Source organism: Vigna angularis, chromosome 2, assembly GCF_016808095.1.
Source record: "Vigna angularis cultivar LongXiaoDou No.4 chromosome 2, ASM1680809v1, whole genome shotgun sequence".
Lineage (NCBI taxonomy): Eukaryota > Viridiplantae > Streptophyta > Magnoliopsida > Fabales > Fabaceae > Vigna > Vigna angularis.
The window spans coordinates 51,471,954-51,499,872 of record NC_068971.1 but is presented as its reverse complement, the minus strand read 5'-3'; the positions used below and the strand labels follow the sequence as shown (position 1 = coordinate 51,499,872).

Below are 27,919 nucleotides of genomic sequence, written 5' to 3'. Positions count from 1 at the left end.
TCTAAAAAAACTACTACTGTTCCACGTCGCTTTATAGATTAAAGAATATTAACAATTACATCCAATGATTACAAAATATGAAAAAATATCAACTACCTTATAATAAAAGGGGGGAAAACCCTGTACATGAAGGGATCAAGAAAGGGTCGTGCGCTCTAACCTACTATCACCAACCATTTTGGCTATGGTTGCTGTTTTTGTTCGTTTGCCCCCGCAATCGACGGAGCTAAAAAAATGAAGCTTGGACAATAATATGAGAAGCCGAAAATGAAAAAAAAAAAAGTTTACCATCATCGGCAAGCCTTATATTCGCCCTCTGTATATGTTTAAGAATCGGCATCATTAATGGGAGTCAGCAGCAACCTTGCGAAAATCATTGCTTGATCGAACGAAGTTCCCAATTACCCTCACCATCAATCAGACGCAATTCCATGGAATGATATGGAATTAAAGCGGGACGCTGAGAGGACAGGAGCAAAGCCAATTATTTTGATGGTGACGTGAATGGTCATATGCATTGTCAATTAGAAGTTAACCGGCTAAGTTAAAACTAAATATAAATCAAATAGATTTATGGCTGCCAAAATCTCCATTGTAGATAAAAAAGAACAACAAACTAGTGATCTGCTCATGCTTGTCTACATTTACTATGATAAAATTTTAATTTTTGTCGGTAATTAGAGATTCTTACTTGTGAGGAAGTAACAACTGTGATTCCCATATTTTTCGCTAACCCATATAAGTGTTCCTCGACATCAACGCTAGTTGCACTGCCATCAACATTATTTTTAGTAAAACTAGGCTAACAACAAAAGAACAAGTAAACAATTCCACATGAGATAGAGAATGGCATAAGTAATCATACATACTTGGTACACTCGTCCAGGATACCAAATTTAGGCTTATGGAAGAACAACCGTGCCTTCAGAACACAAGGTAAAAGTTACAATCCAAATAGAAAAATTCATGAACAAATTATAATGTCTTACTCAACTGAGGTCTACGGCTATATTATATTAATTCTTTTTAAGAAATTTAATAAACTCATGGTAAAATAAATATAGGTTGGATTTACATACCATGCCTAACCTCTGCTGTTCTCCAAGAGAGAGAATGTCTTCCCAGTTTAGATTTGCATCCCAGCCTCTACTGTCTCTTTCTAGAAGATAATTCAACCGAACATTCTCTAGGATAACTTGCACGTGTTTGTCCAACAAATTTCTAGGGTCATGGTTCTCACCTGAACAAGATTACAATGATCAGCACTAAAATTGGGATGGAGGAGGAATCCCTTAAAATGATAAAAAAAAAAAAATGTTATTCTTTCACAAGAAGATGAATTCCAAATTAAATTTGAAGAAAGGAGAAATCTTTAATGCTGTCAACATGACTAGCATTAAGTAATTTCACCAATTATTACAACTATATCACACCTTGGAAATGTCAGCTAGTAGAGACTAATTAAAAGCAAAGCACGAAGCATCATTTTAAACATTAGTTTAGTCAAATGAACAGCTGTGCCTAATGCATAGTCATGTAATAATTTTTTATCCACAAGGGTATTCTGTATCCTGTGTTATTTTATGCATCCAAGATACCTTTTCCGTACATCTTCAATGCTCTTAACTCTGCTTCCTCACGGGACAGTGGGTATATGATTTGATCCCGCAATGTTCCCAAGCAAGTGTAAGGCCGCTGAGGAACATAAAAGATGCCAGAACCTGATCCAGCCTCTAGATCCGCATCATCAGATGGTCTAGAGAGTCTTCCACTCGCAATTGGCCAAAGTCCTCTAAGAACTCTGAAAATGGAACTTTTCCCACTTCCATTTGGACCTTTGTAAATGCGAAACACATTATTTAAATTCGAACCACAAGAAATTTCAGCCTTCTAAAAAGAAAGATACAGTAAAATAACAACTATACGAACCAGTAACAAGTAGGCTTCTATCAAGCTCAATGTCCCATGTCAACTCTCTGGCCAAAATCTTCTGGGAAGGGGTTACAATATCAACCTTAGAAAAGGAAATAGCATCTTTGGCATGATAATCCCTCATTGGAAATGTAATACTTCCGTTGATAGAGTCGCCTGTGTCATTGAAGCAATAGTTAACACATGGGGACTGACGGATTATTATTTAGATTTATTGCTGTAAAAATAGTAAGATATTATTTGATGTTCTTCGAATAATGAAGTACCAGACTGTGCTGCATCCAGAAGTTCTTCAAGCTCAAAAATCCTATTAATACCACCAGAAAGCTCTACAAACTTTCTGTTCAATTCAAGAATGTCGCCAAAAGCTAAAAAGCTTTGAGAAACAACAGATGCTAAGAACCTCAATGCATGTGCCAGCTCACCTGTAAGATATTACAGCGTATGTCAGTGAGGTTAAAGTGGGCGATAAACAGAGTAACTGAGATCAGTCCATCAAACCTACCCTGAGTATTTATCGAAGCTCGGTCTCCCTTATGTTCCATAGCATATAATAAGCTCAGCAACCAAGTCACGTTATGAGGGAGTTGCTTTGTGATAAAATCATCAAGTATACCAAATAGCCACTTCTTTTTTAGAAGGTATTTGGAGTGGGAGAGAAGCTCCCTAAATCTTGATTCAACCATCTGCACAAAGTGAAGATAGAAAAATTTACACCTGTAATATTCAATGCAAAAGAGTAAGGTAAATAAAAATAAATAGAGTATATTTTTCTTTTAAACCCAGAATATAATATAATCACATGCCCCGTACTTTGAGCCTTACATCATCAACTAAATTTCAAAACACCAACTCATACAAAAGTGATGCAATTAGGGTTAGCTTGTCCAGGGAAGCAGAAAATGAGATGATGAAAAGTTAATAGTAGAGTGAAAAGACGGCGGAATGGAATGGTTTCGATTTTCAGTCATTGTTGTGTTAAAGACATACTATGGTGTATCCAAAATTTGAAGGATGAAGTACAAATAAGTTGTATGCACTCTGAAGAATTTCACATTTTGAATGTGCTGAGGAAGTGAGAAGTAATTTTCATTCTAAATTTCCACAATCTAAAATAAACACTGCCTTAAAGTAAAGATATTAAACACTGTTTAGATGAGACGCTCACAGCTTTTTCTCGAGCTCCACCTCCAAAGAAAGCAACAGATTCAGCATGAGTACAGAGCCTTTCATGCATGAACCTAGCAGAAGCACAAAGTGAAAAGGTAAGAATCATTTCAACAGCTCTCACTATTTGTCTAGTGCCATGATAGAGGCAGCAGAAGCTCTTATAGATTCACCTAAACATTCCTTCAAGTTGTTGCTCTTGGCTTATCAAATCACCAAAATCAGGAGTAACAGTTCTTAGAAATCCAAGACCAAGTAGCATGTAGACATAGAGTATGGCAACCCCCCTCTGACCTGTTAACAACTTCATTCTCCACGTGAACCTTAAGAAAAGTAAGTTATGAAAATCAACAGAAAAAGAGAACATGCATCAAACTTGTTCAAGTTCTAGTAGTAAAGAAAACCAACTCAATTTTATTAATGAGGTTCTTACCACAAAATATCCACAGATGGCTTTACCAATCCAGTGACCAATCCAGACAAGTCTGATGTCAACTTCTCCAAGTCTTGAGTTATCCTCTGATCCGCGTCAATATTTTTGCTTGCCATGTGAAAGACCTATAAAATATATGCATGTAAAAATTTGAAACCAAATCAAAGGCATGTGCCTAAAGAGTTTACGAGCCAAATGCAAAGATTCTGATTATTTATAATATAACAAATAGAAAAAGTCATACTTCCATCGCTTATACTTAAACCTAGTCAAGGATTCAATCTTAATCCCAAACAATAACTAAGGAACTATTTTATATGTGGCATCTTTTAAGATTCTTAATAGGCCTTAGGAAAGTTCAGATACCTGTGATTTAATAAATTTTGGATTAGACAACCTTTTAGTTCCCATAAAATACACTTCCTAGGTTTTTAATAGAGTTATAGAAAGAAAAAGAGTGAAATCTCGTTCATAAACTGAGTGGTCTTTGCCACATTAGCAAGTTAGTTAGCTATTCTGCTAAGTACTCAGTTAGCACAGTTTGTTAGACAATTGGTTTTCTGTTAGCTGATTAGTTAGGCTATCTTGCATTGCATGCTTTATTGATGTATATAAATTGATTCAATCAGATTGTGAAATACAAGAAATAAAATCACAAGTTATAATTTTCAGTTATATATAGAATTTTTTATGGTATCCGAAGCTTCTTGAAGTCACTTATGGCTTCCCATCCAACAACTTTTTTTTCAGCAGTGTTTCTCCCACATTCTTAAAGTTGAACATAATCTTAAAGCTTATCATCTCCATTTCTGTGCTGCACCTCATACTCCAAGTCACTCTCTACCACAAGAAGATTGTATAGCAGATTGAGAGAATCCAGCATCTATTACATGAGAAAGATCAATTTCTAATTCTTTGATTTCAATGGCTAAAACTATTTCTGTTCAAGAAAAATTAGACGCTCTTCTTGATTCACTCCTCCTTGAGTGCGAATCTCCATCATTTCCGTGCTGCACCTCACACTCCAAGTCACTCTCTATAGAAGATTATATAGCTGATAGAGAGAATACAACATTTATTACAAGAGAATTGCAAGATCAATTTCTAATTCTTTAATTTCAATTTCTGAAACTGTTTCTGTTCAAGAAAAAATTAGACGCTCTTCTTGATTCTCTGCCCCTTGAGTGCAAATCTCTTGTTACTCTTGCCAGAAGGATCCTAGAATGGTTTGACTTTGATGATGTTGAGTATTTACTTTTGATGATATCGAGTCTTTACTTTGACGATGTTTAGTAGTTTTAGTCCATGAAAAATGGTATTTAATATATTTTTGCGTTTGGTCTATTCAATTTGATTTTAGTCCAAATGTTTGGTCTACATCAAATTAGCCATTGTAATATGTGACTATGATACTATATTGATATTTTAAGTATTAAAATCACTATAATAAACAAATTACAGGGACTCAACATGGAATAAACAGGAAAGGAACTAAAGTCAAACAACAATAACCAAAAGAAAAAAATTCTATCAATAATTTTTTTAAGGGATTAAAACCAAAGGGGCAGCAGATTACAGGACTAAAATTTCTTTAAGCCAATAATTTCATTTAAGGTATTGCTAATCCCTGGGTAAGTTATTTTATTTTCCCAATTAGCGGAAATAAGACTCCTACTTAAGGGGTGAGTTTCTAATATTGTCAGAAAATGAGTAAAATAAAATATACAACTAATATTTCACCCACTCACTAATATCTACCAACCTCCCACCCCCCTTTAATGTCCACGCTCTTTTGCTTCTAAAAGAACCCCAGACCAACTGTACTGTATTTGTCTGGGAAAAGGTAAATGATACCATTTCCTATAAAATCATCCATCTCTTTTTAATGCCCTTATCTATGGTCTATGGTTCCTTATTTTGACTGAAGTTTGCAATTCAATCCATTTTGAAGCAATAATTTAAATTTCATTTTTATTATTTATGTGTGCACATAAAGAGGATGAATATATTCCTAACACCAAAACATATAAAGACCTGCTTTCCAGTTTCCAGGGTTATCATCCCCATGGCTGATGATGGAAATGTCAGATTTCACATACCCAATCACTCCTTGGTGTGAGACTAGCAGAATTCATGGAAAACATAATTGTATTGCCTATATGGCAGCTTCTTCAGAAGGCAGCCATGACTAAAGGTCGAGCATTGAACTTTCCCTTTAGATTTCTATCTATCATGGGAGAAGGAAATATATTGATACAAACTTAATGGTTATAGAGAAATGGAATACCATAGTCAAGGAACCAGTTGAAAATTAAGTTAATTTTGAAGGGAGAAAAGTGTAAAACAAATAGTTAACCGACAGACAATATTATTTCAAGAAAAATTTCCATGTAAAATAGTATAAATGTATTTAATCATGCTAGATCAGATAACTAATCAGTCATGCTTGTGTTGAAGAATTTGGGGAAGGAAAATAATAAGTGAAGAATTCATATTCGATTACCTTGTAGAATGCGTTGTTTCTCAAGTAGTTTTCTAACAGATGTTGTGTCAAACGAATTCGCCACCCCAGTGCTAGTCTAGCTGTCAAGTGCCTGAAGAACAGGATATTTGAAAGGTTTATAAGGTCAGCAAGTTTAAACCTGCATTGGCCCCCACCCCGCCCCCTCCACTGTGCTTCAATGGTTTAGAATCTGTTTAACTCTCCCTCCCTCATATATATATATATACATATATATATATATATATATGAAAATTTTCCATTAAATAATGATATAATTATCTTTGAGACATAATAAACAAAATCATCAAATTTCAACTGCAACCACATGTGAACCAGTCACTAGTGCAAGATACAAGAAACTGCGGTCCAGATGGACTTGTTGTAACAACCTTATAGATGGAGCAATGAAAGCAGATGCAGCACTTTGAAGAACACTTAAACCAATTAACCGAATAAAGGAAGCTTTATCCTGCTCCAAAACAAACTTCACAGTGGTACCTGAGAGCATAAATTTTCATTTTAACAATTTACACATTAATTTTCAGAATATTGAATAGTCACAAGAGAAAATACCATTTAGTGATGCAATACGATCTGAGACCCATGTTCTTGAAACAACAAGAAATGCGACAGCAAGCAGTTGTGCACCTTGTTTATCCAGTATAGTGGGTACCTGAAATGAAGCAGTCCACATAAGAAAAAATGTTCCTGAAAATGCCGTAATAGATCAATCAAAAGCATATTGTATATTCTATACATAGTGCTTGGGTCCTGGCAAGTCATGTGATGTATATGTATTGATTTCATCCCATCAATGCTGTGTGATTTCAAATGCACCACTTAAAGTCATGCTTGGTTTATTTAACACCGGTGAATAGTGTACGTGCTAAGTCAGACTTTTGGGTTCCATTATGTTATTTATGAGGAAATAATTTATTTTCAGAAAGTTAGGTTGAGTCCCTGTACGTGTTCTGTATTTGGTTTGAATTTGTGATTTATAACTTGGTAGCATTTCAATGTTCAAGTTTTACACGTTTCGTATTGGGAGGTAGAATTAAGGAAGAGAAGTAGAGCTAGTCAAAAGCAACTTTGCCCATTTTTCTTAATATCCTGACAAAGGATTATAACTTTCATATGGATGCTGTGAGCAGTGAGCAGCGTCATTGATCCTTGAAGTAAACCAGTAATGAATGGGAAAAAAAAAAAGAGGGACTTTTCAGCGGCATCTTAAAGTTGTACACTTGTTTACATTTCAGATTAAAAAGCAATAAAAAGAAAAAGCAGTATAAAATTTTGAAGAGAAAATCATAATCATCAGCTTCCCAAACAGAAAAAGACTGAAAACAAATTTGCCTACTAGTTAGCCAATTTAACATCTACTTTACTGTCAATGATCAGTATAAAAGGTACATAATTGATTTAAGAAATGTCAATACAAAGGCTAGGAGTTACAATTTCCACAGCCGAATAACAATACCTAAAAGTTCCATAAATAAACTCTAATGTTGAGCTTGGATGAAGAATTTTCAGAGTAATTCATTTTTATATAGAATTTAAAATGTTTTATGGCAAAACATGTTTGGATAGATAATTTAAGAATATTGAAATTCTCGATATTTATAAGTATTTTAATTGCATAAAATTATAAAATTCCAAATTTTGACAAAAAGACAGGAATTTGAAATTCTTGATACCCTCTCATTTCTTACATGTCTTTTCTCATTAAAAATTTAAAATTAGTTACTGTTTTATTTTAAGTTTCAATTTTTAAATATATATTTAATTCTTTTGGATATAGTAGAAATTAAATTACCCTATCCAAACTAAGAATTTGAAATTTAAGAAGTTTGAATTGATCTATCCAAACAAAACATTTTCAAGTGTAGGAGTTTTAAATTAAAGAGTGGAAAATAAGACTGATTTATTATTCTCAATCATAAAAAATACATTCTGATACTCTCTATTTATAATAATCTAATTCTCCTAAAAAGGGAAATAGGGAAACTAGGAAAGTAAAATAAAATAAAAGATTATATATCTATTTTCTCTAATTAGGAAGATTATAAAGATATTATCTCAAATTACAACACTTCCCCTCAAACTGGATCATACAAGATTGTATGAACCAAGCTTGAAATAGTCAAACTCAATTGTAGAGAACGTCAATAAACCAAATTTGACAGCAATGGACGAGGATGAACTAGCACCATGAAACTTCAACTTGGACAACAATGGAAGAGGGCGAACTAGAACCATGAAACTTCAACTTGGACAGCAATGGATGAGGGAGATTTCCATAAAAAATGGATGATGACTTGCAGCAGCAAACAACAACAAACAACAAGAACAGATGAAGGGCCTCCAGTAGCGAACAACAACAAACTGTAGGGACTTAACTACCCTAAACAGACTTAACTGCCCTAAACAGCAACAGACCTGCAGGGATTACACTAACCTGCAACGGCACTAAAAGGCTAACAGCCACAAACCTGTAGGGACTTTAACCACCCTGAACAAACCTTAAGGGACTTAACTGCCCTAACAACAACGAACCTTTAGGAACTGAACTGTCTGTAGTGGCTAACAGCAACAAACCTATAGGGACTTAACCACCCTACAGCGGCTGAAACAGCAACAAACCTTCAGGGACTAACTACCCTGCGGCGGCTGAAACTTTTCTTCCCCTCACGACTGAACGGCATATGCACGTCAATGACAGAACGTGAAGGTGGAAGAACTGGTGAGAACTAATCCGTACTTGGGGACAAATCTGAAACCCCTAACATCGAACGAGCCAAATCAGCGGGCGGTCTCATAGAACAACTCTCAGTGAGCTGTTATAACAAAGCATTGGCAGAAACCAAAAAACACCAAAGATTGGGACTTATGATGGCATCAAAAGGCCAAAGACAGGTTGGAGGTCCAAAGTTCTGTGCTGGACTACTCCAAAAAGGTGATACTTAACACTGTATCACAAGAAGTACGGGCTAAACTCTAGCCCAAAACGAAAGTTTTCTGCAGGGGCTGAAAAATATTTCCCCTCACGGCAAACAGCGAGAACGACGACTAGTGCACTTCACGAGACACTCTTAATCTTGACCAAAGAAAATACGACAGCTTATGGAGGCAACAACGACAAACTACAGAGGTTACAACAACTGACTGCAGCGACAGCGGCATTAAAGCACCCGCCAACAAGGCTGATGAATTCTTGACTGAAACATTACAGCTACAGAAATAGACTCCCCTTCATGCCACAGGCCAACGGGGACATCACACTTGCAAGAGAGAATCACAGAATTGTGGAGACAAGCTTGGCCACAGGTGTTAGGGCATTCGGCGGAACGTCGACAAGAAGCACCACTCTGTGCCGCACAAGAAAGAAGAAGAAGAAATCCATTGGTGGTGGCAGAAAGCCCGTGAAGGCAGAGAACCCTTCTCAAAGGAGAAGAAGATGACGGAAGAAACACAACAAACATTGCCGCCCAAGAAGTTACCGAAACACTTACACACTTCGTAATTGTTAGTGTCTTTCCTTTCGTCAAACAATTGGAAGGCAAAATGGGAGGGAGGAAGAAGAAGTTCATTGACAAGAAGAACTCTGCCACTTTCCAGCTCATCGCTCGCGACGCCACTGACCCATCTTTTTCCCAATCCAACTGCGTCTTCGTCCGTGTTGACAACAACCCCATTTCCTTCCCCGACGCTGAAGATGCCAGCTTCGACGATGCTACTGGTGACTACGACGACTACGATGGAGTTAGCGGTGGCCCATTGCCCGAGGACGTCAGGAAGTAAATTCTGGAGCTAAGTGGTTTTTGAGAACGTCCGGAAAACGAACAATGAGAGAAAATGGAAGGCTAAGGCCCCCCTAAAGATTTGGAATCGGAGGCCTTCTTCACAATTTTTCAGCGAATCAATTTCCAGGTGCAACTGGATGGCACCTTTCAAGATGGAGAAGAAAATAGCGAAAGCAGTAGAGGTAGGAATGAAACTGACTGTGACGGCAACGACGGCGGCTGACTGCAGCGGTGGCGGCTGACTGCATCGGAGAGAACAACAAAGGGCAGTAGTTGCAAAGTGGAAACGCGAGGTGACACCCTCTCCTCCTCACGGCTGAGATGGATCCTCGTCAACCAGTCGCGGAAGTATGTTGCGAGGAAGATGAAGATTCTGTGAAGCAACAAAGATGGTAGCAATGGCAGCTATGGAGGGTCATAACAGAGAGGAGGAGGTCCGGCGAGTCGACCGGAAGCGTCGCGGTGTGATTCCGACACCGGGACAACGGCGCGTGACAAACACGCACACGAGATTTGACGGAGAGAAGAGGCGCATGACGGCGCGTGCGGAGGAGTCTGAGACGTCGACCACCAGGGTTAGGTCGCGCTCGAAGAGACGATCCAGATCCGCTGGTCACCGGTCGAAACTGCGACGGTGGCCGGCGGTGGCAGGCGGTGATCGACAGTGGAGATCGATTGGGTTGCGGCTGGTGACGGCTGGTTCAGTGGAGGCAGTTGCCTTCCTAGGGTTCCTAGAAGACTTTAGGTCTCTTTGATTCTGGGTGCATATGAATGGAAGCCAATGAGAATGCCAATTCTAGGTGGCTCTTGTGAAAGACACTCAATTGATCTAAGGATCATAAGCATAAACTTGGCTACGGAAACTGGAGTAGGACTGTCCATTGAAGGTACAAAGGTACTGGTTAAAAAAGAGATTTTTAGGGGGCCGCCGGCGACTATAGCGGCCGGCCGCCGGCAGAGAGCAAAGACAGTGGAAGTAGATCAGACAAGCTCTGATACCAAGTGGAAAATAAGATTGATTTATTATTTTCAATCATAAAAAATACATTCTGATACTCTCTATTTGTAATAATCTAATTCTCCTAAAAAGGGAAATAGGGAAACTAGAAAAGTAAAATAAAATAAAAGATTATATATCTATTTCCTCTAATTAGGAAGATTCTAAAGATATTATCTCAAATTACAACATAAAGCAATTTAAATTTCTAGCGTTTCACATTCCTTTAAATATTTTAAAATTCTTCATTCAAACAGTCTAGAAGCATTCAGAATAAATCAAAGTGATGGAAGTTATCAAATATACCGTTATGCCCGCAAATGAGTAAAAGCCTTACAAGAGCATATTTACAGAAGGTACTCACCAATACTTTGCACATGGCAGCTACTCTCAATGGCAATACCCTTGCATTACATCGGAGTTGGGGAACAACAGAAGGTGAAATTGTATGATTCATAGAAGGAGATGATGATATCACCTCTGAAAAATACGACTGTGCCTTCGGATTTGAGAATGCAGAATCCTAGACAAAAAAGTGTCAAAATCTTTACAATCAACGTAAAACTAGAACAATGAAGAACCAAATCAGAAAATATCCAAACCTTTTTACTCATGGAAAATGCACGTTGAACTGCCTTTGCATCACTCTGTCGTTTTGTTTCTAATGCCTTCATTGTATCAATCTCCATTTCAGTAGGAGAGCCCTCCCTGGAGTTTAAATCTTAACCTCAGACAATAACATAACTCCAAAGTAGAACAATAAAAACTGCACAGTAAAGTTCCAACCTTTTATAGTGTACACTCCATCCTCCTTCACCATCTAAGGACAAGACCACATCATGAAATGCAACCAATGCCGGACGATGTGATATGGTAATGCATGATGTTCCCATTGCCCTAACTTTAGCACAAAACCGTTCTTCCATATCAGTAGTCACAGCACTTGTGCACTCATCTAGAATAGCAAATTTAGGCTTGTGGTAGAAAAGCCTTGCCATGCCCAATCTCTGTTGCTCACCCAATGAAAGTTCCTCACCCCAGTTTACCTCCTTTTCAGGAGGGTAACGATCCAACAGATATTCGAGGTCAACCTTGGGTACATACACACATAAGTTTCATAAACAATACCATCAACAAAATTATCAATCAACTGCTACGTATTTGTGTGAAATCAAGAAAACATGAGATTAAATGTGAACTTTACATTTTTTAACAGCTCCACCATCCCGCCGTCTGTGAGTGGTTCAATCTCTTGATCTGCTGTAATAGGATAAATCAACTGATCTCGTAGTGTTCCTACAGCAGTGTATGGCCTTTGGGGAACATAGAAAATCTCCTTATTAAGATCAGAGCCAATTCCAGGTTTCACAATATGTCCAGATATCAATGGCCAAAGGCCACCTAGAACCCGGAAAAGAGAGCTTTTGCCACTGCCATTTGGACCTTTAGCCAAAGAAGCATTAATAACATGTCAAACAATCAACCATCACAGATCAAAGTTTAAAAATGACTCTTCCAACAAAGAAATAGATAATAGATAACATCAACTGCCAATGCTAACTTAAGCCCAAGAAAAATAAATAAAAAAAGGGGAGTGCTAGCAACACACGCTTTAAAACACTCCATTCTTAGTCAAAATTTATTGAAAAATACCAATATAGAGATAGAGACCAATTAAATGGAAGGTAGGTGTTACGATAGACAAAGAAAAGAAATTAGTTAAAATAGTTAGATATTAGTTAGATGTTAGTTAGATATAAACAGGAAAGAAGGAGAGTAAAGGGACAAGGATGTGAATTTTTGTAGATTGAGCTTTAGGTCTTTGTGGAGAGGAAGCCCTTGAAGAAGAGAGTGCTCTCCTATTTTTTGTTCTTTTCATTCTATTCAACAAAAAAACCTTTATTTTCATTCTCTTTTCAATTCTTGGTTACTAACAAATTGGTCCAACCTGTTGGATCTATTGTGAAGGGTCAATATGGAAAGGTGTTTGAGTGCGTTGGAAAGATGGGTCAGTGAACAAGGGAAGGTGGTTGATGAGCTGAATGCTGATATGACTGTTATTAAAGAAAGTTTATAAGACATGAAAGAAATCAAAGAACTGTTACAAGAAATTAAGAAAAGCAAGAAACTAACTGAAAGAGGAGAGTACTTGGTTAATGATGAAGAGAAGAAGGAAGAAAGATATCTACATAGTAGTAGATCAAATGAGGAGGGAGAAGAATTGTTGAGGCCTTGTGTTAAAAGCATGGAGTTGCCCATGTTTGAAGGGAATGACTTCTCAAGGTTGGGTTTTCTTTTCACCGGCAAATGTTAGTTGTTAGTATTATGTTAGTTTTTGTGTTAGTGAGGGGAGTTGAACCCACAACCTCTCCCACCCTCCCTTTCTTCTTTGCCACTAAACCAACCCTTCCTCCTCAAGGTTGGTGTCACAAGCAAATCAAATCAATCGCAGGGATATTTCTTTGCGGGGCTGCAATCTAACATTCAAAATCAGATTTCACCACAAGATCCAAAGGACTTGATTAGAGCTATGGAAATGGCTCAAGATGTGGGAGAAGGTTCAGCAATGAAGAATCACAGTCAGTAGTGAAGAAAAAACCAAAAAGGAAATGAGATTTGCAATAGAATAAAAAATTATGGAGGAAGAAGGGGATGCATCAATAAAGAGTGAAGATTATGCGCCGTGAAGGTCAGTTTCTTGATAACCCAATTACAAAGTTAACCAATAAGAAAGTTGGAGATGCAGCCAAGCATCACTTTTTCCCAATTTCAGGTTTACATAATATAAATAAGAAAATTTTGTTGGACTTGGATTTGATAATGAAGGTGGTTGGAACATCAATGACATTGGAATCTTGGAATTTCAACTTCCTGGGTTTAGAGACTTTTATACAAAAGCCACTCTCATCCCCACCACCACCCAAGCCTTTAGACCTGAATTTGCATGCAGTAACCAATGGGTTCCCTCCCAATGATAGGGACAACATCACAATGCTTTCAGGAAGGATAGATAATGGTTATGGTGATGGAGATGAGCCACAGGATCAAGCTTCCACTGTTCCAACCTTAAGGACAAGGTTGACTTTTGGAGGAGTGTATCATTAGGATACGAAATCAGTTAAGATAGTTAGAATATCCGTGAGTTGGTTACTTGAGGTGTTAGATATCAACAGGAAAGAAGGAGAAGAAAGGGGAAGGGAGGTGAATTTTTGTAGATGCAAGCCCTTGAAGGAGAGAGTGTTCTCCTATTTTTTGTTTTTTCATTCCATTGAATAAAAAATCTTTCTTTTCATTCTGTTTTAAATTCTTGGTTCCTAACAGTATGGTTTCCTGCTCCTCCTATCTCTTCTTTTCCTTTGTTTAAAACAACCAAATTATTATTACTTTCTCTAGAAAAACTTCTTGTCATCCAATTGATTTTGGAACCCGAGCCAGCCTTATTCTCCACAGGTCCCTTCCCTTTAGATAGAATTCGGATTTTGTCTTCCACCAATTGATGCTCTGTCATTAAGTCAGCCAATGCTGAAAGATCATACAACTTCACTTCTGCCTTAATATCCCCCCTTAATCCATTCAAGAATATCCCCATGAGATAATCTTGATCATTGCCTTTTAACAGTCCCGTATTGTTTGAATTGTTCAATATAATCCTCAAAGCAACAAGCACGTCAAAAGGATTCCTCAACATGTTGGGCTGAAAACGACACACCACAGTCACTTTAAATGATTCCCAAGTGGGATTTGGATAGCAAGATTGTCACCATTGGAACCAATTTAAGGCCTTTCCCTCCAATGCTATCAACACAGCCTGCATTCGTTCCATGTCTGATACTTCTTGCAGGTGAAAGTATCTTTCTAGCCTATTGGTCCAGCCAAAAGCATCCTCCCCTGCAAAAATTGGAATGTCCAATACGCCACCTTGAACCTCCACTCATTGTCAATTCTTGCTCCGTGTCTCCAGATTTGTGTTTTCCGTGTACTTATTTGACCCAAAGATTGAAGCACAGGTCATCTTTTCAACCACACCCGCCAACCCACTGATCAAATTCTCCATCCTATTTTGCAGATTTTCAGCTCTTTCTCTGTGACGTGCAGCTTCTTGAGATGAGTGTTCTAAACACTTTAATCTTGATTCCATTCTGGTGTTAACCATAAGCCTCCTACACTGCTACCACAAGGCCAAGAAAGAGGCTCTGATACCAGTTGATAGGACAACCAGTAATTACAGAAACATTCAAGACAGGTTCTTGAATGACTTTTATTAAGAACCAAACTGTTTTGTCAATGTGACAGGATTACAACAATGTCTCCAAGATACAAAGGTCTTTCGAGAGGACCTTTACTCTCCCAAAATCCCTTTTCCTCCAAAATGCCCAAAAAATCTCCCTAACAACAGCCTCCCACAGACTATATATAATAGACTGTTTTACAACAACAGGAGGTTATAACTGCCTCCTTTATTTATTTCTCCTTGTATAAACCCTTCCACTGAACCTATCAAGGACCCCACTAAAATTTGTGATTTTTAATAAACTTCAACCAGTAAAAGAGACTAGAGAATGTGTTCAAAAGAATGTACGTGTTGGTAGCATCATTTAAAGAGAGGGTTCAGATACCTGTAATCAAAAGATCTGCTCCTGATTCACTAAAATTTGTGATTTTTAATAAACTTCAACCATAAAGACTACAGAAAGTAATCAAAAGAATCTGCATGTTTGTAGTACCTCCCTAGGAAAGGCCAGTATTTAAGAAAAAGTTTCAATACCTGTAATCAAAAGATTTGATCCTGATTCAACCCTAAGAGTCAGATCGTCCACCAAGACATTACCAGTGGGGGTCACAACCTGAATTTGGGGGCACCATCACTAATAAAACACGATAAACACAATATGAATTCAAGGATGATAGATTGTTGAGCAGATTTGATTACCTTCACACCATCAAATTCAATGTAGTTAGCTTCACTTATGCAATTTCTACTTGCTTTCCTTTGAAGGGAAGATCTCTCATCCACCAAACTTAAGTCCCTTGATACAGCCATTAATTCACAAATACGATCAGCATACCCACTGTAATACATACAGATAGGTCAGAACATAGAGACAGACAAAATGGATCTTATAAAGTATTGCATATAAGGCACGCAATAAAAGCCTCTCATATTAACTTCTAAAAACAACCGAAATGAAAGATCTAACAGACCTGAGACGATTGAGCCGTCTTGCACTGATAGAAAGAGTTCCTAGAGACTGAAATAAAGAAATTATGACACTAGTATGATATCTAAGATTGCTTAACATCTCTGCCCGCCCTAAAGTTGAGCTGTCGGGCCTTAAATGACCAGAAAAGAAAGGTTCAATAATCAAAATAACAGCAACAGTAGCACCAAGGTACTTCAATAATAAGTCTTGAATCATCCCAAACCACCAATGGTCATGTAGCACATTATGCACATGCCTAACCAAGGTTTTAAACTTCTGTTGAATATGGGCTTCTTCTTTCCTCTCTCCACCATAGAATGCTACACTTTCTGAGTGAGTCCTTAATCGTGAGTGAAGCTGTCGGTACTCTCCTTCCAATTGTTGTTCTTTAGACATAAGTTTTCCAAAAGAAGGAGAAAAGTTTCTGATTGCAGCACCAGCTCCGAGTACATATGCCTGAAAAAGCCATAACAGTAGATTGACAAGGCAAGCACTGAATCTAATATCAGATCTAATATTAACCAGCTTCCAGACAAAAGAAAATACTCAAGAAGTATGAATACAAGTGCCTAATCAGAAATTATAAACCAGAATAATTCAATCAAAGAGATACCAATATCCAGAAGACATATTTTGGGCTAGCATATGAACACAAACGCCAGGTGTATAGAAGTCCATCAGTAACGGCTGTGAGATCATCCTGTACAATTTCACTTAACTCTGAACAGAACCTTGGCACATCACTGGCAATTCTTTGCTCTGGGTTAGTTATCCGACCATCAACATGCGATATTTTGTAATACACCATGTTCTGAAAGCAAAACAAAATGATAAACATAAAGCCTTCACAAGAACTAACATGTGTTATGATGCCTCTTTTACTGGCCAATTGTGAGAATAATCTCCTCATACAATATAAAAGTATGAGAGTGTCGGCATAGCATACTTGGAATTTTAAAAAATCTTTTAGATAGTTATTCTACTTTAAGAAGCAAACAGTTGGTCAAAGAACATTTGCAAGTAACTTCCACTTAATACAAGTTCTGGAAAAACATTCCGAATGGTCCAGGACAGGAGCAGCCCAAGATCCAAAAAATAGCCAGCTGGGGACAATCGGAGCTTTTTCCATTCGTTTGACTATCTTTAACAAATTTAAATTCATATACCCACAAAATTAACAGTTCATAACCAACTATGATGCATGTTCTTTAAGTAATAGAAGGTACCATCAGGCAAATTCTGAAAATATTGTAGTTAATGTGAAATTAGACTTGGCATTCATGTAAAACACGAGAGCAAAAAATAAGAGAAACAACATAGGGAGGTAGTCAAAAACTAAATATTTAAGACAGTAGGCACAAGGAATATATAAGATGATTGATAGTTCAACTCAGACAATCTAAAATAGACACAGCTAACATGCAATTTAACAATTTATACCTCAAAATAGTGGGAATGAATAAGCTTGGTCAATATTCTTCTGAAATGTAAACTCAAAGTCCCTGTTATATACTTTGACGTAGAATGAATGGTTGACAAAAGGAAACACAAAAGAATATTTTCTGAAATTAGCCGAAGAAACAAAGGTACACGTCGAAGAAAAGCAGCACGAAATAGGAAGCCTTGCACTTTAGCAAGCCTGTTGCTCAAAGCAGTCCGCAACACCTGCAAATACATAAAATTCTAAAAGTCATTAATTTTAACCTCTATGTAATTTATTTCTTTGGAGAGTGGGTGTTAAAGCAATATATACAGTTTCTGATATCCATATACTTTTCTGTATACGAGGTTCAGTCTCCAAGGTTTAGACAAACAAATAAAATGTTTCATCTTTAATTTTCTCCGCAATTTCATTTACTTACACTGTCTGAGCAAGCCCGTATACTATATACACATTCACAGTAATAAAGCTAAACCATACTTATGTTAAGATCAGAACTAAGAGCTGTGGTTTTATGAAAACTTCAAGCTAATAAGATACTTCCTATTAGAAGTATTCTGTTTTTCCTTCCAGACCATCCAGCTATCACAGGCTGTACAGAGGTGAAGAAAATAAGGACTTTTGACATGCCATAAGGATAAAATAAAGCAGTGGAATAAAGGAAATTCTTGGTCAAGTTGATTTTTTTTTTTATTTATCTTCCCTTGAGGAGGGCTATTTTTATATTTGAAAAGTTATAACTCTTTCCATTCTGTACTTTCTTCTTTCAATATGCAAATAATATTTTTTTTTGTTTACAGCTCTACAGTCGACACTTTTATGAAAGAAATCCACTCCAAATCCAATAAAATTATTAGATAATATTAGATATTGTTAGATATAATATGATATGTATTAATCATGAAATTGGCTTAGCCCATATTTTTTGTATGTTATTTTTATTAGAAATACATTATCCTATGTGTATTTTACACAAGGGATTCCGCCTATGCCTCTCTCTTTTATTTCAACATGGTATCAAGAGCATTAATCCTTGCCTTCATGGTGAACAGAGTGCTAAATTTTTTTCTGGAAACTTTTTTATTTACAACATCATTTTTAATTTTTTTTCTATCCATTCTTTTTTTCATCTCGTCACCCTCTTTCTGGATCCATAACTTTCGTTGTGATTGGGGTTTGTTGGAATTTTTTCACCAGTTTTTTAGGATGTTTCCCTCTCAGTAGATATTTTCTCTCTCTACAAATAGCTATGGGCTCTTCTACCACTCCTACTTCCTTCAAGACAGTGTACTATCTTTAACGAATTTCTCAAATGGTATGAGGATGTCAGAACTCTAGTTCCACTGCTTCTCTTGAACACATAGGTACATCTTTTGTTGCTTCACTCATTCCAACTCTCTTGGCCCTTGGTTTCTGGAATTAGGTGCCACAAATCACATTAGTGGTAATAAAAACTATTTGGTTTTTATTGATCTCTTTCACCAGTATATGACTGTATATTACATGTGGTGAGCTCTAAATCAGGGCTACATTCCATAATTTTAAACATAAATAGATGTCAAAAAAACATGTTGAATACTTGAATATATATATATATATATATATATATATATATATATATATATATATATATATATATATATACGAACATTAAATTATGCCTCATTTTGAAAAATTGAAGGCATGCATGAAGCATAATAATCCACAATAAAACAGACTTACCGCTATAGCAACTAAACCTAAAAGATCCCTTGCACCTAATTTGCCCATGTCAGTTAGTATAATTGAAGCAAGGAGTTGGAGTGACTTCAACCCTTTCTTGTGTTTATTTTTTGTTGCATCAACGCCAACCTCCTCTGTGACTTCACTATCGCTGTTTTGTCCATTGCTATGTCCAAATAAATCAGGTTTACTAACTCTAAACCTTGATTGCATATATGCAGCTGTTCCTCCAGCAATTAAGATACCAGATGCAAGTAATAAAGTTTTCCTGTCATCAACCCCATGGAGAAAGCATCAGCAATGTTACAGTATACATGCAAATTAGTTCAACAACAGTAGGTTTCAGTGGTCCCAGTCAGCAACCAAAGTTTGGTGTATTATGAGTTCAGGATACTACTGCTAATACATGGAAAAAGGGTAATGAGCAAAGCAAAACAAACACTTCTCAAATATATGTATGACGGTAATGTAAAAATCAAGAAGAATAATACAATTTCATGCAAAGTTAATCAACCCAACACAACATGCATTGCCTTTAAAAATAATTGAAATAATAGAGAAGAAAATTTCAGATCAAATATGAAAAACTGTACAAATGCTACTGCCAAGACAGAATTGTCTCCTTCTTAGACAATACTCATTGTAACCAAGTCTCATAAATTCATGTAACACCTCAATTTTTCGCTTCGTTAAATCTATAATCAACAATACTTAAAATAAAAGCATATTGCTGTTTCATTGAAAATCTTAATAATAAAATAAAAATTGTTTTACAACCATAATCTTTATTGAAAAGGAACAATATTAGACTAAAAGTTTGCTCCAAACATTGGATAATGAGATTTGTTGGAGAGTAGGTATTAAAGATATTTCTCTTTTCTCTTTAAGGTCAGTTATAAATTGACAAATTCCCTCACAGGTATCATATGATTTTTGGTCTTATGTACTCCATTTTGGATGATGAGATTTGTGGGAGAGTAGGTATTAGAGATATTTCTCTTTTCTCTTTAAGGTCAGTTATAAATTGACAATAATACTTAGAATTCTCTTATCTATATATAGGTTTCTATAACAAAAAATTACAAATCCTTTTAGTAAGTACACATTCTTTTAGTGTTACGTTTTTCATTCAATATGGTATCAAGAGCACGGAGATCCTTGACCAAATTTTAGTATATAAGTTGGTACAAATCTTACTTTGCAAGTTAGTTTTGTGAATTTAAATTGGACTTAAAAATCCACTTTCAAAGAAGATTGATAGTTGAACTTCAATAAATAAGAAGAATAAAGCTATTCTAAACTGGGGTGGTCAATTTTGCCTTTTTCATGAGTATCTTGTTTCTCTTGGTATAATCACATAATAATATGCCTTCATACTCAATCAAAAGGGAGTTCTTGAAAGAAATCATTGTCATATTGTTGACAGGAGTCTCACTCTTCTCAGCCAAGCCCCCTAACCTCAAAATTATAGGAACCATGATTTCATCACTGCAGTTTATCTCATTAATAGATTATAGTCTGCATCTTTAAACTTTTCTGTATCATATACACAACTTCTTCAAACTTCTTAGCCAAACCCCCTCGCCTCTAAAATATGGGAACCATGCTTTCATCACTGTAGTTTATCTCATTAATAGATTATCATTTGCGTTGTTAAACTTTTCTATATCATATACACAACTTTTTCAGACTTCACCTGATTTTGGATTTCTCACGGCTTTTGGATGTCCATGATTTCCTTTAGGAAGGTCATACAATTAATTCTTACAAGCTGGACTTTTGTTCTCAAGAATATATCTTTCTTGAATACTCAACATCTCATGGAGTTTATAAGTGTTTGTCTCCTTCTGGCAGGATATACAAATCTAAAGATGTGCATTTTAGTGAAACCAAGTTTCCATATCCCGAGCTCTTCACACATGCTTTACAGCCACCTAATTCTTCCGTGATCGTTTCAACTACTCTTCCTACTATTTCATCAACTTAAATACCAACACCTACTGCACCTTCTCCATTACCTTCTACTGCATCTTCTTCTACTGAACCTTTGTCACCACCTACATCTTCTTTATTGGTCTCTCCTGTTCTATCTAATTCCTCCACTATTTCTCACACTAAAATTTCTCCTTCTTTTAGCTTCCAATACTCACACAAGGAAAAGCATATCAAATTCTGGTCTTGTGAACCTCGAATTCATGCTACTCTTCTACTGCCAATACTGAACCTAAACCCCCATCAAACATGCTTTTTTTGATCCATGTTGGCCCCTGCTAGGAAAGAAGAATTTCTTGCTTTACAATGCAATAAAACCTGGACTCTTGTTCCTCTTCCTCCACACAAAACAACCATAGGATACAAACAGGACTTTAGAGTTAAAGAAAATCCTGATGATACTTCACAGAGATATAAGGCAGGGTTGGTTGCTAAGGGTTTCCATCAGCAACCTAGGTGTGAATTATTATTACACTAGCTCTTAGTAACAAGTGGTTTATCTTTCAGTTGGATGTTCATAATGCCTTTCTTAATGGATTTCTGAATGAAGAAGACTATATGGTTCAGCCACCAAGTTTTGATGTTGTTGACACTTCTCATGTTTAGAAACTTCAAAAAGCTATTTATGGACTTAAGCAATTCCCACGTGCAAATTTTGTTTGTCTCAAAACAACATTAGTGCAATTTGGTTTCAAAGAAAGCAAGTGTGATCTTTCTTTACTCATCTACAGCCATCAATCTTATGTTGTATAATTGTTGGTATATGTTGATGATATCATCATCACAAGCAACTCTTTTTCTTTCCTTCAACATCTTAATCAGAAAATGGATTCAGCTTTTTCACTAAAACAACTAGGCAGTCCCAATTACTTCTTGGTATAGAAGCTTGACCTCAATCCAAGTGGTCTGTTCTCACAACTCAAACATGCTTGAGGGTAAGTATGTTTCTTCTCCAATGATTTCAGGCTGTAAACTCTCTAACAGGATTTGATTTATTACCCAATCCATCTTTTTATAGATCTGTGGTGGGTGATCTTCAATACCTCACTAACACTAGATCAAAAATATGTTTCTTTGTTTAAAAATTTTGTCAGTTTATGTCAGCTCCTCTTGGATATCATTGTACTCCTATAAGATCCATAGTTAGATATTTAAATGGAACTCTTTACCGTAGTATCTAAATTATTCCAGCTCTTCCTAATCAACCTATAATGATTAAAGCTTGTTGTGATGCAAACTAGGCTTCTGATCCAAGTTATTGCCGGTCCACTTCTGGAGGTGCAAGGTCCTACTTTAGTTTTATGGTGGTCTCATAAGCAAACCTTTGTTGCTAGATCCAGTACAAAAACAAAATATCAAACTCTTGCCTCTACCACCACTAAACTTCTTTGGTCCAAACATTACTTAGTGAACTTGCTATCCCTCATTGTGTTATAGTTGTTTATTGTGACAATATTAGTGTTGTCAATCTTTCTCATAATCCCATTCTACAAGCCAACTCAAAAAACATGGAACTTGATATTTTCTTTGTTTAATAAGAGTTTTTGCCATGCAACTAATTGTTCAACATATTCCTAACCATGACTAACAGGCAGACATTCTTACTAAACCTCCACCACTAAACTTCTTGGATTCAAACGTTAAATAGTGAACTTGTTATCCCTCATTGTGTTTCAGTTGTTTATTGTGACAATCTTAGAATTGTTAATCATTCTAGTAATCCCATTCTACATTCCAAGTCAAACAGCACTGCATTTTCTTTGTTTGAGAAGAATGCTTTCCAAGCAACTGATTGTTCAATATATTCCTGACCATGATTAGCGACAGAAATTCTTACTAAACCTCCATCTCCTACAAGACGTCTTTTTCTTAGATCAAAGCTCACAGTAGTTGATCTACAAACTTTAATTCACCCAGCTTGAGCAAGTGCGTGGGTGTTAGAAATATTTCTCTTTTATGTTTTTCCTTTATAACTATTGTAATTCTCCTATCTAGTAATATAAAATTGATATTTAGATCAACAAAACAAACAATTTGAGTCTAATGGTCAGCCAAATTCAACGCTTGGTACGAAATTAAGAATCACCAGAAAATAAAAGTACAGATCAATACCTTCTTGAAGCCAGAATACTCTGGCCATGCCGAGTTAGTTGCAACAGTTGAAGAGAAGACATTCTGGAAGATCAACCTTTCCCGTATAAAAAGATCAATGGGTTGTAGCTTCTCTTCTTTTGGCACGAACAAGAAAATCTAGCCTACATTGAATTTCATACAGAAATGATAGCTAGGTCAGCAGCCAGAATGCTTAGGGACACAATTCTTTTCAAATTAACAAGGATCCTAAAGACAAGTCAAACAATGTGAAAATAATGTTTAGGTGTAAAAATTGAGGAGAGTTATGTCCTAAGGTTACACAAAATGATGAACTGAAGTAATCAAAAGGTTTAATCAAATAATTACAGCTTTGAAGCTAGAAATAAAAGGCCAAAGTGTTGCAAAAGTTATTTCTTGAGACTTAATAGCATCTATGAACACTTTAAGGCAGAGACAAATAAATTACGGCATTTGCATTCATCCAAAAACCTCAAATGTGAAAACATAGCCAAGTGGAGATGATGCACAAACAAATATCAGGAAAATTAAAATTATCTTTTGAATTATCTTTATTCCATTCCCCCCTGTATTGTTGTTTATTTCTTGGCAGGAACCATTTTTTTCCATCATTACAAAGTGTTAATGATCGCACATAAATCTGCAAATACTACGTCATATAATCTGCAAAAGGGATGTTGCCATTTGCCTTTCAAAAGTTTATGGGAACTTTTTATCTACTCACTTACCAGTTGCATTTGTAGATTACCCACTGAGCGGATCACATGTTCGAAAATAAAATAACAAAAAACGAAAAAGTAAAAATTACTCAATGACTAGATGTTCAGTGCATTGTTCCAATCCGAATCAACTGATAATACACCCAAATGCCTCAGCGCTGTTTGTTTCTGAGCTCAATTAAGGTTAAAGTAAGCATGCCACTAAAGGAACAAACAGTAGAAATAACCCATTTGCCTATCAAACTAGTTAACCTATGAGACGTGGGTAGTCCCCTCAAACAATCGCCTAACCTGGACTAATCCCCAATACTAGTGCTCGATGTTACACATAATTATATATAAAATGCTCACTTATTTCTCAAGTACACAAGTCAGTCCATGTAAAATACTAAGCTCTGTCACTTTTGATTTGCTACTACTTCACTCCTACAAAAACGTGTGTCTTCTTTAAATATTTCCTACGAGTGAATAACTTCTCGTTTCCGTTTTGATACTTCTATATGAAATCCTGCTGTATCCATACCCTAGGTTTTTTTTTTATTAGCACTGTACCCCTACGCATAAACGATTTGCACCACGAAATGCAGATTGTAGACCTTAACGCTGAGGCACAAATCATGTAGAAACAAAAAAGTATCAACGAAGGACGCAATAGTATTAATCAAGTAGTAGAAGAAAAACGAGAGAGATAACTAACAGTGAAAGGTGGATAGCATTAGCCATGCTCTATCACGTTGAAAGCATGGTGAGAGAGCATATTCCCCTCTAAGGAATAGACATCATCGATTGTTATGAAAAAGTGAATAGTAAAACTCAGCACCGACCATAATCTGCAACGAAGTTACAGTCATTCCATTGAACACTAGAAGAAAACCTCAATTACAATTATCACGTCGATCATCAAACAACAACAAAGCAGATTCATGAAATTCACACGTGGTAGAGTGAAGCAGTGAATTCAGGAAAATAGAAGACATTGAAACAATACCTGTCGATTAATTTAGCTGAGAAGTGAGTCACGCGTTTGGAGATTGAAAAGAAGAGAAGAGAAAGAAGAAAATGAGATGAGTTTTGACATACGGCGGAATGGTGTGTGATCGGGTCGGGTCCTTGATTTGGGTGGAATATATGGATAACGAGTATCTGAAAATCTACGGGTTTAGAAAGGAAACATAGCATTGAATTAAACACCCAACTTTAGTAACGCCGATTTTGTATTCAATGTATCAATATTCTATATTACTATGTAATATGTTTGTGCACGGAAGTATGAAATCGTGTATTTGTTTTTTACATGAGATTATTGCGTACGTCTTTCCAATTCGAATGTGAATCTTTTTTATAAAATCTCTGAAATCTGTTTCAGTTCTACATGGAAACTGTAACATTCCAAAATACAGTAATAACTATAATTTAGAATTAATTACGATTAACAGTTAAACAATGCAGTCTTACACTAAATAGGGGGTTCCAAAAGTCGAACGGCTTAACATACAAAACAAAGATACAAAACAGCAGAAATAAGAAGCATCAAGGACGAACGATTTTACAAAACCAAATAACCGAACGTCCACCATCTAGATTAAAATAATAAAAAAACTAAACCAACGAGCGCGCTAAGGCTCGGCCTTGACTTCCACATCTACGAGGCTCGCGTCTTCCAAATTTTCTTCTTCCAGCACCTCTTCCAATGGCTCACTTCCATCTGCTCTCATCCACACGGATGATCATCGCGAAGACAAGACGGACGTACAAGGACGAGGGACAACACAAGGAAAAACGAAGGGTAAGCTTATGTAATTTAATTCATACATTAACATAAAAATTTCATCAATCCAAACATATCAAAATAATTCAACATAAATAATCATCCAAAAACTATTACTAGACGGACCGTCCGGACTGTATGAATCTGTGTAGCTACAGGCGTCCTTGCACCCGAGTGATGTAGTAACTGTATTACACTCAACAGCTGTCACTCGAGGTTAGTCCGTTCTTACGTCGCCCATGTTAACTTATGGACTAAGGACCTCCTGCCGTTCCCACACATGACCTACCCCCTCTAAGTGAGGATGAGTACTCACGGAACATCAGGATGGACAGCCAGCATTAGCATGCCCACAGTCATACTTTACCAAATTCAATAATCATATTCATCCAAGACAGGAGTCGTTCCTCCATGGAATGCTCGTTCAAAATCCATAATCATTCTTTCATCTCATATACTGTTCGTTCATTACCATTCTTCACTTTAACTTCATTTTTATCTTCCATTACAATTTCATAAAATAACTAGCGTTCAGCCCTCTTCATCACGAGGACGAACGTGAAAGACTAGACCGAGAAATTCTCGTTTCAAAACCGAATAAAACTGACACTCCAGATTTAACGAACGTCATTTTCTATTTGAATCAGTTGAATGAACTGATTATAGGGAAATCAAATCATTACTCAAAGAATAATTTAAGTAGGAAGGCTCTAGGCCGAATCCAAATAAATGAAGACACCTCAAGACGAGTAGAAGACCATACCGAGAATAATTTAGTTATCTAAACCGACTGCCAGTCAATGACCGAGCGCGGTATACTGATTTATAGAAATTTGGACGAACGCTATTTTTATCCTTTTGGTATTTTAATACTAGGACGAGCGTTTCGGTATAAGACCGAAAGCTACTCACAACGAACGCTTTGGGTCGAGACCCATCGCAGAATTGTACTCATAATAGAAATAGACTTCAAAATAATACGAGATGGTGAAGATAGAATTTAGAAATGACTAAGTGTCCAAGGTTATAATTATAAGCTTCTCAACTCCTTACATGACACTCGGTTGTCTACGTTCGGCCGAACGCTCAAACGTAGTACTATTACAAGAGGGCGTTCGTCCTCAACTAGGATTCCTTCCGAATGAAAGAATCCACTACCAAATCATTTTCACTGGGAAAACCGAACGGTCAAAGACCGTCCAGTAACGTACGTACATAATCATAAAGGACATATCTTATCATATTCAATATTATCAACTTTCCAGATTTAACATATAGTTCATACTTTATAAATTCATATCCAATAGCAATTTACATACTTCATAATTCACATTATTCATTCATACTTCAAATTGATAATTCATTTTTCACATTCATAAATACCAAACATTATCATACAGTTCAACCAATCATACACCATATTCATACAATCAACTTAAGCGAACGTTCATACAAGGCACAGCATACGAATTAAATCAAATAAGCTTCCCTTACTTGGATCAGTAGTGAACGTCCTAAACTCAAGATTTTGGGTTCGCCCGCTAGCAGCTTTCTACCCTCAAAGGATCACTTAATTCTTCCAACCAGATCTAACCATAAAAACCAAGAAATACTAAGAACTTAACCCTTCATGCAACTACAATTTGACTTCGCAGGAAACAGAAGAACGAACGACTAAAGGGAGAAACTTACCAGTTTCAGAATTCAGATGTAATCGGTTCAAATTCAAGCTCACAGCGTTGGGAGTGCTTCTATGGTTTCTGAAATGGAATCGGAGAAGGGTAGAATGAGTTACAGTAGAGAGAAGGAAGAAGGTTTCTATAGAGAAGATGGAGAAGATGAAAAGTTGAGTTCTTGGTGGAGAAGAAGGTGCATGCAGAGAGTGGGAGAAGTGTTTTCAGAAAAATTAGTTTTCTTCCCAAGGTCAAACGGACGTGCACTCTCATGCGGACACCTGTTTTCCACTACAGATTCAGAAGGTTCCAAAGTGACACTTGGCAGGCGTGCGTCAGAGTGTGTGAGTGCGTTTTAATGAGACTGAGTGTGTGGCGCGGTACATTAATGAGAGTAGACAGGTGACTCAGCAATGCATTAAATTGAATTGGACAGATGGCTTACGGTTAATTTTCCAA

The 27,919-nt window shown here is 36.5% G+C and overlaps 1 protein-coding gene across 2 annotated transcripts; it reads right to left on the bottom strand.

The window, feature by feature from the left end:
• On the bottom strand, window positions 1-25,230 carry LOC108327659 (ABC transporter D family member 1). 2 transcript variants are annotated; one of them, XM_052872880.1, is made up of 27 exons: window positions 25,008-25,230; window positions 24,717-24,849; window positions 23,301-23,443; window positions 19,197-19,464; window positions 17,474-17,698; window positions 16,647-16,844; window positions 16,035-16,489; window positions 15,763-15,901; window positions 15,598-15,676; window positions 12,037-12,275; window positions 11,619-11,923; window positions 11,435-11,540; window positions 11,197-11,355; window positions 6,609-6,708; window positions 6,425-6,533; window positions 6,036-6,126; window positions 3,533-3,657; window positions 3,273-3,422; window positions 3,101-3,173; window positions 2,438-2,618; window positions 2,199-2,357; window positions 1,930-2,088; window positions 1,599-1,835; window positions 1,080-1,240; window positions 870-922; window positions 692-770; window positions 1-460 (listed from the first exon to the last, which is right to left on the bottom strand). In XM_052872880.1, the coding sequence occupies exons 3-27, from the start codon at window positions 23,360-23,362 to the stop codon at window positions 374-376; spliced, it is 3,999 nt and encodes a 1,332-aa protein (XP_052728840.1). In that variant the 5' UTR covers window positions 23,363-23,443; window positions 24,717-24,849; window positions 25,008-25,230; the 3' UTR covers window positions 1-373. The 2 variants fall into 2 exon arrangements, with proteins under 2 accessions (XP_052728840.1, XP_052728841.1); XM_052872881.1 differs by lacking the exon at window positions 24,717-24,849.
• Window positions 25,231-27,919: the final 2,689 nt, after the last annotated feature.

Excerpts from the sequence above, each read along its gene's own strand:
- LOC108327659 (XM_052872880.1), bottom strand. The coding sequence starts at position 23,362 with ATGTCTTCTCTTCAACTGTTGCAACTAACTCGGCATGGCCAGAGTATT. Across the intron at positions 19,465-23,300 it reads AGTATTCTGGCTTCAAGAAG|GAAAACTTTATTACTTGCAT; the intron begins GTATTGATCTGT and ends GGTTGATGACAG. Across the intron at positions 6,534-6,608 it reads TCGTATTGCATCACTAAATG|GTACCACTGTGAAGTTTGTT; the intron begins GTATTTTCTCTT and ends TTATGCTCTCAG.